Source organism: Nothobranchius furzeri, chromosome 14, assembly GCF_043380555.1.
Source record: "Nothobranchius furzeri strain GRZ-AD chromosome 14, NfurGRZ-RIMD1, whole genome shotgun sequence".
Classification (NCBI taxonomy): Eukaryota; Metazoa; Chordata; class Actinopteri; order Cyprinodontiformes; family Nothobranchiidae; genus Nothobranchius; species Nothobranchius furzeri.
The window spans coordinates 12,518,732-12,531,709 of record NC_091754.1 but is presented as its reverse complement, the minus strand read 5'-3'; the positions used below and the strand labels follow the sequence as shown (position 1 = coordinate 12,531,709).

The 12,978-nt window shown below is 41.6% G+C and overlaps 1 protein-coding gene across 22 annotated transcripts in view; it reads right to left on the bottom strand.

The window, feature by feature from the left end:
- The window catches only part of stxbp5l (syntaxin binding protein 5L), a 210,037-nt gene that overhangs the window by 78,630 nt on the left and 118,429 nt on the right, over positions 1–12,978 (bottom strand). For all 22 annotated transcript variants that reach the window (XM_015966780.3, XM_015966783.3, XM_015966784.3 and 19 more), the window contains exons 8-16: positions 11,727–11,850; positions 8,594–8,669; positions 8,032–8,186; positions 6,893–6,965; positions 4,571–4,718; positions 3,614–3,681; positions 3,296–3,336; positions 1,152–1,366; positions 843–1,018 (exon numbers count right to left, since the gene is read on the bottom strand). In XM_015966780.3, coding sequence (XP_015822266.1) covers positions 843–1,018; positions 1,152–1,366; positions 3,296–3,336; positions 3,614–3,681; positions 4,571–4,718; positions 6,893–6,965; positions 8,032–8,186; positions 8,594–8,669; positions 11,727–11,850 — 1,076 coding nt within the window. The remainder of the gene's footprint in view (positions 1–842; positions 1,019–1,151; positions 1,367–3,295; positions 3,337–3,613; positions 3,682–4,570; positions 4,719–6,892; positions 6,966–8,031; positions 8,187–8,593; positions 8,670–11,726; positions 11,851–12,978) is intronic.

Genomic DNA, 12,978 nt, shown 5'->3' with positions numbered 1-12,978 from the left:
GAGCCTGGCTTTCTGGCTCAGCTCCCTCTTCCCCACGACAGATCGGCTCAGCGTCCGCATCACTGCAGATGCGGAACCAATCCGCCTGTCGATCTCCCGATCCCTCCTACCCTCACTCGTGAACAAGACCCCGAGATTAAATAGAGAAGGTGGCCTCAGGTTTCACCTTTCCAGCACCTACAATGCAGCGCTCAACCTATTTCCCAAACAGTTTCAGTCTAGGCCACACCCTCCTACATCAATACAACAATTCCCACTAAATAGAGCCTAACGACTCCTACTACTCCTTGGGATGTAGGAAGGAGGGGTATTCATAGGCAGTTTCAGTTCGTTAAGCTACAGTTTATGAGCTTCATATTCTAGTCAAAGCTCCTCGGATGAGAAGCTAAACGTCTTCAAAGTCCAGCTGCCTTCATTCGAACCCCTTTGGATTCCCATGACCCAGATGGCTGAGAACCTTCACCAGAATACAACATCCTGAACAAACACTGGAATACTAATACTAATAAAGTATTTTTGAATTTAAGTGAATATCATGCAGCCACTTGCCAAGTTCATGCAAAACTGAACTATGTAAAAATAACAGAATAAACATGTTCAATAAGAAGATATGACTTATTGAGTGTTAAAATACTTGGTGTGTGATTACACTTTCTAGAAACTCTGGTTACAGACACGCAGCGATTGCTTCAAAACTCCCTGTTTGAGTAAAGTACTTTTTAAATAATTATTCTCATCCAGTCCAAGCTCCAAGAAAGAAACATAAAAAATATAATATCCGTTGCCATGTGCTGCAGGCTTTCTGCTTCGGGCTGTCCGTTACGTGCGTGCAGAAGTCTTACTTGAGGCAGGGTCCACGGTCTTTGGCCCCCTCTGGCGTTCTGCTACCTGGACTCACTGGATGTTGGTGGTGTGGTTGGGGTGAGTGTGAACCTTGCTCTGAGAAGCAGGGATAATTTTCATTCTCAGATGGAGTGATGACATCCTCGGACTCACATTGCAAGCGCACTTCTAGTGACTGGGGACGACAAAGGTAGAGAAATATAACTGAACTCACAGATGCAACTGTGGCAAACAGTCACTTCATGTTTTACAGAAGGATTACAGTTGAATGAAGACTTTCTGCACTCATCTTTATCCAGTTATCTTACCACTATCTGAGTGTTGGCATCGTATTTGCTGAAGCGATACAGAATGATATGAGCGGAGATGCCGACCACACAGAAGATGCGACTCTGAGGGCACCAGCTGACCATCTGAACGGCAAAGGGGTCTTCTTCCACCATCTCGGCAGATCGGCCCTCGCCTGCCTTTGGCTTCTCAAACACTTTAGAGGTTTTCAGCTTGTACAACATCTGCAGTGTGACTTTTTGGACATGTTCAGAGAAAATGTTTCACTGAAAAGCGTATGCATATACAGATAGAACAAAAGAACACCTTTATACTAGAAATTATAACAATTTTGAAATGCTTATATGCTTTATGGATTCAAATGAACCACTGACATGAATTTAGGGATGCCCCTAATTGGTTGTGTAGCACACAGGGAGTGCAGAATTATTAGGCAAGTTGTATTTTTGAGGAATAATTTTATTATTGAACAACAACCATGTTCTCAATGAACCCCAAAAACTCATTAATATCAAAGCTGAATGTTTTTGGAAGTAGTTTTTAGTTTGGTTTTAGTTTTAGCTATTTTAGGGGGGTATCTGTGTGTGCAGGTGACTATTACTGTGCATAATTATTAGGCAACTTAACAAAAAACAAATATATACCCATTTCAATTATTTATTTTTACCAGTGAAACCAATATAACATCTCCACATTCCCAAATATACATTTCTGACATTCAAAAACAATAAAAAAACAAATCAGCGACCAATATAGCCACCTTTCTTTGCAAGGACACTCAAAAGCCTGCCATCCATGGATTCTGTCAGTGTTTTGATCTGTTCACCATCAACATTGCATGCAGCAGCAACCACAGCCTCCCAGACACTGTTCAGAGAGGTGTACCGTTTTTTCTCCTTGTAAATCTCACATTTGATGATGGACCACAGGTTCTCAATGGGGTTCAGATCGGGTGAACAAGGAGGCCATGTCATCAGTTTTTCTTCTTTTATACCCTTTCTTGCCAGCCACGCTGTGGAGTACTTGGACACGTGTGATGGAGCATTGTCCTGCATGAAAATCATGTTTTTCTTGAAGGATGCAGACTTCTTCCTGTACCACTGCTTGAAGAAGGTGTCTTCCAGAAACTGGCAGTAGGACTGGGAGTTGAGCTTGACTCCATCCTCAACCTGAAAAGGCCCCACAAGCTCATCTTTGATGATACCAGCCCAAACCAGTACTCCACCTCCACCTTGCTGGCGTCTGAGTCGGACTGGAGCTCTCTGCCCTTTACCAATCCAGCCACGGGCCCATCCATCTGGCCCATCGAGACTCACTCTCATTTCATCAGTCCAGAAAACCTTAGAAAAATCAGTCTTGAGTTATTTCTTGGCCCAGTCTTGACGTTTCAGCTTGTGTGTCTTGTTCAGTGGTGGTCGTCTTTCAGCCTTTCTTACCTTGGCCATGTCTCTGAGTATTGCACACCTTGTGCTTTTGGGCACTCCAGTGATGTTGCAGCTCTGAAATATGGCCAAACTGGTGGCAAGTGGCATCTTGGCAGCTGCACGCTTGACTTTTCTCAGTTCATGGGCAGTTATTTTGCGCCTTGGTTTGTCCACACGCTTCTTGCAACCCTGTTGACTATTTTGAATGAAACGCTTGATTGTTCGATGATCACGCTTCAGAAGCTTTGCCATTTTAAGACTGCTGCATCCCTCTGCAAGATATCTCACTATTGTTGACTTTTCTGAGCCTGTCAAGTCCTTCTTTTGACCCATTTTGCCAAAGGAAAGGAAGTTGCCTAATAATTATGCACACCTGATATAGGGTGTTGATGTCATTAGACCACACCCCTTCTCATTACAGAGATGCACATCACCCAATATGCTGAATTGGTAGTAGGCTTTCGAGCCTATACAGCTTGGAGTAAGACAACATGCATGAAGAGGATGATGTGGACAAAATACTCATTTGCCTAATAATTCTGCACTCCCTGTATATCACGTGTGTGCTATTAATGAATCTCTATGCGGTGCTTCCAACAAGTCGGTGGCAAACTGGAAGTTGTTCCTTGTGGAACTCGTATCTTTTATTGGACTGTGCAACAGAAATCTCAGACAAATGCATCGTTTCAGAATCTCTGCTAGAACGTAATAAGGTAACAAAAGTTATGGTGAGGACTTACATGCAGACGCATCCCAAAATTTTATTGACCCATCAGCATGCCTGAATGAAATGAGAAAAATTTGTGAATTTATTTCTAATGAAGAACTGTAATGTATACTTTTTTTAAAATCAGCATCTTTTAAATAAGTAATGGAGTTTTTATTTTTTATTTTTACAATGAAACTATCTAAATAACGTTAAATCACACTTGCAAAAGGACTGCAATAAGTCCCGGAATCTTTGCTGACATGTTTGAAGGTTAAGTTACTCTAATGGCGGTTTTGTGATATTTGTATGAGTTTCTAGTCTTCGGTCCCTTAAATCTTGTTTTCCTCACCCTGTGATGATGATTTCTGGATAGGTATGAGAGCCCAACGTCCATGTCCCACCTCCAACTGGCCACTCCTTATAAGAAAGAAAACTCAGATCAGTCTGCTCATGAAGTTGACTTATTTTTGTGGAATATTCCAACAACGGCATACAATTGAAGCATTTAAAAGTTACAGTAAATTCATTAAATTTTTTAAACAGTATTTATTCTTTTACTGTATTTTTTCTTTAATGTTGGTTTTGGAATGACTTCTTCAAAGTCAAAAATAATAATGATAAAATCTAGTTTTTAAAGACTGGACTCTGACTACTAATAAAACAAGTATTTACAAAACCTGTTGTATTTTATTAAGTAATTATTTAAAATATAACAGAAACATGCACGTGGTTTTTCCACAGTCTATTTTTGTCCCCTGCACTTTTTATCATCTAAAAACAACATTACTTTATATTAAATACACACTGGTTGCGCAATAAGGCCCAAGCGGCAAACAGCTGCTTGCGTTGAAGCCTGTTTCCCATTAGAAGCATTCATAAGCTCATCTATTGGCTCTGCTGATACTTGCTGACGTGTAATTGGCCGTCCCTGCCCCCGTGTACTTAACAAATCTGCCTTCCTGACATTGCATAAAGAGCCTCTAGGCTGTAGTTTTATTCCTATTTCTGTATACTCACTGCAAAGATAGTGGATTTAATAAGAAAATAATTCTTTAAGCCCCGTTGACTTGCATTCATTTCTTCATTCTTCCGGGGACCCACGGGCCGACCAGAAAGGGAGGAGATTAGGCTCCCTATAGCATGTACTGTGGGGTCAGTTTAGCGCACCAACCATGGCTTGAACTCTATTTTGACTATATTATTGTCAGTCTGTGAGCTTCAAACTATCAGAAGAGGCCGTGCTTTCAACAAACCCTTAGCCCCTAAGCCTATTATGAGAGAAAAGGTGGTCTTGTCACTTGTGTACCTTATGACTGTAGCCGGTCTTTTTGTGTTTAGCTCCTATAGAGTAAAGGATTGGGATGATGTCGGGTGGGCAATCAGCAAAATAGGCTGTGCAGGTAACTGGAGACTCATGGATGTCCATGGGGTACGGGTTCTCAAACACAGGGAAACTGTAAGACAAAAGAGTGTCATTTGCTTTGGTTTTAGCAATTACAGCAACACTTTTTCTATTAATCATCACATCTTCTTCCGGCTCTTGGAGGGTGCAGACGCTTTTTTTCCTCCTCTCCTCCATATCTTATCCACAAGGCCTCTTTGTCTGTCTCTGGGTGCTGGGTGCACGGCTGCTTCTGCATTTTTACTGGAAACTGAAATTCACTTAAATGGATCTCGTCAGTTGGTCTCTCAACGCGATTGATAAAAATTTTTCAATGATGAGAACGGGAGAAGGGGCTCCCGGATGCCCCGCCGGGACAGACCCAGTTGGACACATCACGGACTCCTGGAAACAGTGGAAATTGATTTGTTTATCTCAGCTGTCTGTGGAGGACTCTGAAGACGTGTGGATATTCGTGGTGTTGGTGTCAGGTTTCCTGCTCATTGGCCTTGGAGGCTACCTGGCTTACCGGAAAATTAACGAGCTGTTGAGGAATATTGGCCTGATCCCGGAGCTCAGAGATGGTTTGCACCGCTCTGTGAATTCACAGACTCAAATAGTTGTTGAGATGAATCGTAAGCTTGGGACTTTGGCCGAGATTTATTCTTTAGCACAGAAGATGGGTGCCATCAAGGAGAGAGTGGACGAATCAGCACGGATTGGGATAGATTAATGTCCATTATTGGGATTTTGAGAGTTTGAGGACCAACAAACTGAATGACAGAGAGGAAATTATCTCTGTCTGGCCCCAAAACAATTTCTAATCGGAATCTGGCGTCCTTGAGCCTGCAAGGCTCCAACGAAAACTCTCCCCTCAGAAGATATGTGGAATGTGCCGTCGCTATGGCAACTCAACTCTGTATCCTTTCCCAGCCTGGGCGGGACTGCGGGAAGGCCGCTGAAACGTTCCAGTTCACTGCAACCCTCCAACCCTCAATGCTCCTCCCCCTATCCACACTGAGGTGACATGCGCTGCTTATCGTGGCTGCAGGAACTGAAGTGGGGATAGTCCCAACCCACCACCCCACCTAGTGGACACTTATGTTGTGTTGTCTGAAGTCTGCTGCATATATGTTTGAGGTGTTTTTTGCAGAGCAAAGCTGCCCTCCTGGTGGGAGGGTAACTCTGAAGTGCCTTTTTTCCCTCCACCTGAACCAATCCTCATGTAACCCTCTTATCTCTATTAAGGTAGCACGACTCAGGGTTGCAAATGACCACAGTCACCAATTCTTGTCATGTGTCTTGCCCATGTATGTCTGATCTCCAAATTGTGTGCACTGAAACTCATTTCCCTCTGGGATTAATAAAGTTTCTTTGATTTGATTTGATCTAAAATATAAATTCAAAAATATTTTTCATTTTTATAAATTTTTATATAAATTAATGACTGTTTTGACATCACATAAGCCAAATGTCTTTAGCTTATTGTTTATTGCACAAGTTGCATATTTTCCAACATATATTGAATTAAAAATGTAAACTTACAAATGTGCATGTTTCTATGACTAAATACTGGAGAAATGTGCAGCAAAATAATGATTCAGAGTAAAACTTTGGTATTTTATGTAACTTTTGAGATGTGTAAGCTGAATAAGTGACCGCTGATGAATGAGTAAAGGATGTTTAATACGATCCGGGTGTGTTATGACCACAGCTATCCGGAGACGTTTATATCTAACTGCTGTAATTATGAAGCCTAATCTAATAGGCAAGCTCATTTGTACCAAAGTGTTGTGTTACTATTTAAATGTGTTCCCCAGGCTTAGATGCTAATCTGCTGAAAAACTCCCATCAGCAGTTATATCATTCACCAGTGACACATAACTAAGGTGAGAACTGTCTCAACCTTAATGCAATGTTTCATGTCTTTGTTTCATTAATTCATCTTGGTGTTAAAAATACACTCACCGATTTATCTTCATTCAGTTCAGATTCATGTCAGTTGATTTCTTATATTTACTCACTTGTTTAATTTAACACAAACTAAGTTAAAAAGTAAGTTAAATGTATTTCTATAGCACACAATAATAATAATCACAAATAAAATCACTAAATGCTTCATAAAGACACCAAAATTCAAATGTGGTTAACAGGCAGAAACCAAAAGAATGAAACATCACTAAAAACAAATAATAAAAATTGTTAAAAACAAACTAAAGACCATAAAAGAAAGCACTAAAGGTTTACCTGCTCTGTGTCAGATCCACTACGATCAAGTCCTTTTCCAGCAGAACCACCACAGTGTAGGGCTCTTGGACCTCTATAGGGCATAAATTCAAACCAATCGGTACAATTGCATAATTGGCATTATGGGATGTTAAATAAACAAATGTAGCCATCAAAATGCTACATGCTGCTGCCTGTGGAGCCTGAAAATGGGAGCACGTTCCTCCACTCTGGCTGCCTTGGACTTGTTGCTGGTGAAATGCCAAGTTCTGGTCCAAACTCTGGTCTCTTTTTGGCCATTCCCATCTGTACCGGGTCGGCCCGGGCCGGGTAGCATAGGTTGTTTACATATCTGGGTGGTCTGGTATTTTTCCGGGCCAACCAAGGCTCATTCTCAGCCCTCTTCTGGAGGGGGTCTGCTTCAGGCCGACCAGGGCCAACACACCCACTGCTGACAGCAAATTCACACCTTCCTTTAGAGCAAGCCTCTGATTGGTGGGCAGAAGCAGCCCACATGGGCTTAAGGCAAGGATGTGTGGAATCAACCGGGCCAGGCTGGGGCCGACTGGGGCTACCCGGCCCGGGCCGACCCGGTACAGATGGGAATGGCCCAAAATTTTGTCAGCATCAGTGCCATAAAGCTTCACTTGCGACCCGTTATGTTCCTCTAAGAACTCTTCACTCGGTTCGGAGTGGCCCCTTAGTGTTTCCTCTGTCCCAACACAAGAATCTCAGCTATGTGGGACCACCCTCCATGTCCTTGTCCATTCTAATATTTAAAGCTAGACTGAAGATTTATTTAGATCACTTTGCTTGTTTTATTTATATTTTTAAAGTTTCCTCTCATTGCTCGGCGGTCTGACGGCTTTTATTATTTTTACTGTTTTGTATTGGTTTCAACTTGGATTTCACTAGAATGTTACATGCCAACCCTCAGGTCGAGTCTAGGAGTTGGGAGGGAGGAAGTAACAAAACTGGTCAAACAGATGAATATGATTAATAATAATGGTACCCAGCAATCTTCAAGCCACTCTCAATTTTATGGTTAATGAACTCAGCTAAATTAACCACAAGCAAATGCTAAACCCATCCAGATGATTGTGAAATTGAACCTACATAAAAATAGAAATGCACGTGTTTTGCAAGTCGTGTGCGCTCACCGTTATTGTATGGAGTCTCACAGAGTACCATGAACTCTACGATAGGATAGCCCATCTCCAGCACGGTGATGGCTTTGCCATGCATGATGGTCAAAGCTGGCCGTCGTCCTGCCTTGTCGTATGAAAGGCCACCAGAGAAGATAATAAAAGGCTCGCTGTTGGGAAGTGAGAACTTATATTTAGTGCGGATTTGCATCAGTCGTCAAACTGAAAAGACAAATCAACTGCCCCATGAATTCATGAACGGATCATTTGAACACCAGCATCACGTAGGCGTTTCTTATGATCTGATATGCTTTGAAAATAAAAATTAAAAGGGTGCCAACTGAATAAAAATGTCCTCAAATGTCAGTATTTACAACGGATCAAATGGCCTGTATTCTTATGGTTCTATAGCCCCCCCAAGGCACTGCGCAACACAATCCGTCATCCACCCATTCACACCCACACACATTAGTAACTGCATAAATCACTTACACATCACTTGAACAGAGATCTGTCTCACAAAAATGTGCAATCAGGAAACTTAAATCAGACATTTAGAAACTGCACAAAGGCCCACCTGCTTCTTGAGGTCTTGTACTCCACTTTGAGAATCGGTTTACATGACTCCTTCCTTCCATCTTTCTGGATCTTTCCTGAATGAGAAAAAGTAAAAAAAAAAATTGATTCTAATTTACTGGAATGTTCTCCCATTAAAGTGAGAATTGTCAATTGATCCATGGTTGTGAAGCACACTGAGTCGTTAGCTGATATTGAAATTTCCACAGGAAGGGCTTTATTTAAACGTCAGTATTACTCTCTTAGTCTTCATAAACATGTATTATTGTGATTTTTAAATATTTCTCTTTTAGTTTCACAGACAGAAGCACATCCTTTGCAGCTGTGAGCATACATGAATACCACGCCTCGTCCAGAAAAGGATCATCAGATCAGAACATCTGAACATGGAGGAACTGTAGGTGTTTTACTCCCATTTCCCACTTTCTGCTTTCTTTTCTCGCTTTGCAGTATTTTCATCTCTTTTGATGAAATAGCAGGACATTATTACAGCCATTACACCAGATGGAGTTATTTTTCTTCTGCTTTTCATAAGAGGATTTTTGCAGTTAATTCAAACAGGAATCGTCTCTGCTCAAAGGCAGTGGGGCTTTGAGGTTTATTTCTTGGACACAGAACTTTGAACCAAAGCCAACCGTTTTGTAAACAAATCTAGAAAGCAAAATCTCTACACTGAGACACTGACTCGTTCCACTTTTACAATGTCAATCAAATTCAACTCAAAAATACTTTATTAATCCCAGAGGGAAATTATTGTCAATATTAACAATAAAAAAACACCAATTTGCAACAAAAAAAAAAAAAAAAAAAAAAAAAACGTAAAAACCCTACTGACCAATGAAAATTTACTTTTTTGGGGTGTTAAAATTAGTTTTCAGTGAGAAAAATATAATTGCATTGGTTTGTTTTATTTGAGGATAAAATTTCACTTGAACAATGTTTCCAGAAAGATCGAATCAGCTTTATAAGCGGTTATGATCCCATGCAACAACACAGGAACTTTTTCTATTTTTTTTAAAGCTCATTATCAGTTCCCGTCAGAGATGAAATCTGATATGATGCTGTGTCTTTTTGGGTTTTAATGACTCACTAGGTTCCATGAATATTATCAAACCAGCAATGGCTGACTTCCTTCCCCTCGTCTTCAGCACTGAGAATAATTTTCTACATTTTTGTTTTTACTAAGGCTAGTATGCACCCTGAAGGCATCCAGATTGGTGTTCCAGCCCTCCAGTCTGCCAGCTCTCTGTTTGCCAGTTCACTGTCAGTGAACCCACAGTCTGCTAGACCTCAGCTTGAGCTGATCCCAAAGCCAACCCTCAGGAGGTTCGCTGTAAAATAAAAAGCAAAGCTCTCGACAACAAGCTCCTACCCTAATGCAGTCCTACCCACCGAGAACCCTGCTGGTGTTCATTGCAGCTTTTCTTCCGTGCCTCTTACACACGACCAGTGCTCATCTGGGCCCTGCCACCTTCTTCTACAGTCCCAGCCACAACCCTCATTCCATCCCCTACTAAGGTCATCAAAACCTGAGCAAGGAGGCTGGGATGTGTCGCCATCTTGGTGAGCAATGCCAGAAACAGAACCAGAGGACGCCATACCCCATTAGGTTAGATGGCGCCATGCCACAGCATGGGACACACTCCACCACCATAGAAGTTGTAAACTCTGTGTCTACACGGCCCCCTCTAGAGTTCTCCCCCAGTGGCGGCTCCAGAAATATTTTTCTGCAGGTGCTATGAAGGAGCTAGACTTTTTATTGAGGGTGCTAAGAAGGAAGTGGTCATGCGTACCTATTGTTCTCTAAAATACCTTCAACACTAGCAGATACACATGCGTGCACAACACCTCAACAACACCTGAAACAATCATTAATATACATCATAAACATATGAACAATCACCGACTTTTCCATGAAATCATAAACACATAGAGCCACACAGAAAACCATCTATAGTGCTGCAAGGTTAGCTAACGTTAGTGTTAGCATTTCCAGCGGCAAAACCCTGGACTGCTGCGGCGGTTGAGAGTTGACTCTCTTCATCCAGATCCGTAGGTTTTTGTGGGTCTGAGATCACTTCCAAACATTCATTCGTTTCTGACTGAACCCGTGGAAATGTGGGCAACAAAAACCGACCCATTTTACCACGAGCTCTACCTTTCACTCCTTCGCAGGTGGAAAATGAGGTCAAAGGTTAACATCAATTTCCTGTTTTGGTTTTAGTTTTTACTATCTATATGATAATTTACTGATCATTTTTGTTTTGTATGTTAAATATTAACACATCCACACGCTAAATTAAAATTAAAGTGTAAAAAAAAAATCCAATATTTACTTGGGGTTGCTATGGGAGTGCAATGACTAATCCAGGGGTAGCTATAGCACCCCCTAGCACCCCCGGAGCCGCCACTGTCCCCCCCCCCCCAAGGACAAGATGCTGGGTCTGCAGATATGTTGCTACCTGTGGAAGAACTACACAGGTGTTCAGTCTGCCTTGAAGACTAACTACCCCAGATCACTTTCCACCATAGTCTGCAGAAGCCCTGTCTTGTGTTAAGACACGCAGTCAGCTGATGTTCTGGGTGCTACAGAGTTAGTTGATGCGTATCTGAGCCTGAGTCAGCTTGTTCTCCATCTGGACCAGGTCATAGGTCAAAGCTCATCGATTCTAGTACAGTTGCGTGCATGGATAACATTTAGTTAGTTTTCTATATGCACGGACATCCACTCTAATGGTTCAAGAGGAAAATGTTATTTTGGCTGGATTCAGGACACAGATCATTTGTTAGATTCCTGGCTCTTTGTTATACCAACATATATTTGGTCATGATGATAATTAGGTTTAAAAATACCGTCAAGAGCATCTTTGAAAATGTCTAGCTTCAAAACAGCATGTCCCTGTGCTTTTGTTTAGGTTCCAGACACCTTATATATGTATACATACAAACAAATTGCTTTATTAATGTTATCTGTTTTTCCAAAGTTTTTGATTTTCACAACATCAGAAAGTTTTGGCTTTCTCTGGCTTATATGTGATGCAGCTTGTATCTACACAATGACAGCTCTTACATTAGACACAAATATTCAGCAAATCTTCTTCATTTTGCTTTTGTGGTTTGGCTGCGTATCTCACCGTGAGGGAAGGTGACCTGGAATGGCTTGGTGGTGTTTCTGGGGTTCCACAGCGTCAAGCTGCCGTCTGAGTGACTACACATGAATTGCTTGCCTTCATGATGCCAGCTGACCGAATGGATGGCCTGTACCAACAAAACAAAGGAAGCAGATACTTTCTTAAACAACGTCAATGCACAGATCCTATTAAACATGCTTTACTGTATACAATCTGTTTTATATCCTTTATTAGCTTATATTAACTTATTAGAGTTTTTGAACATTTGTTGTTAGTGTTTTAGACTTGGGAAATAGTTCAGGAAACAGATGTTAGTCAGAGGAGTGAGGGGTAGAAAACAAGATTGGGAGTCTTTGGGTGTTTCTGAATGTCAAGGAACCTCGCCTTGATCCCGCTTCAGTTGCCTAGCAGATACGTCATCAGGAACTGCCAAGGCGTTCCATCATTTATGTGCCATCAAGGTGTCTGTTCTCCATTTGTTAGCCATTTAGCTAGCTGACCAAGGATACGTTGGAGGTGTCTTGTAGCCTGGCCTTGGTCAAACATTTCCCAGAATACAGTGTAGTGTTTTCAAAAGGGTGGCAGGTCAGGAGCCAGCAGCTACTTCGGGGGCAAAGTTCCAGTTTAAATGGGCTGATATCTGAAATGTATTTAGATCCAAAGCAGTTATCTTTGGTTGGCTAGTTGCAGCTTCAGTGGCTAGCAGTAACTAACTCGCTTACATATTTAATTTAACCAATATATGCACAATTAAAAATGTAAATGCTTGTTACACATTTATATAACAACTTATATGTATAAAATATAACTTTATTTGAGGTAAGTCAGTTCCATTTAACAGTTTTCTTTAACCGAGTAAGGACAGTCCTCGTAAGCAAGGCGCCTAGCAAGGTGCCATCTTGTTAGGCTAGGCGCATTGCTTACGAGGACATTGACAAACAACACACTTACTCATTAATATTCCTGATATTTGGAAATCTGGCCTCTGACTGGATAACAGCAGCTTAACCCTACCACTGCCTTTGTTTGCTCTGCAACGCTGATGCTTTATCTCCACAAATAACACAAGCCTGAAGGAGTTCTGCTGTGTGGTGGAGTTGCTAATACCAATGGTTAGCTTCTACTACCAGAGACATTCTCTGGTGTTTCCTGGACACTAAACTGACAACAGACTTCCCCGTCATGAGCCAAGATGTCTGAGTCCATGAAGGCAAAATGTTCTTTATGACGAAGATCTGTTTGGCCTTTTCTGACC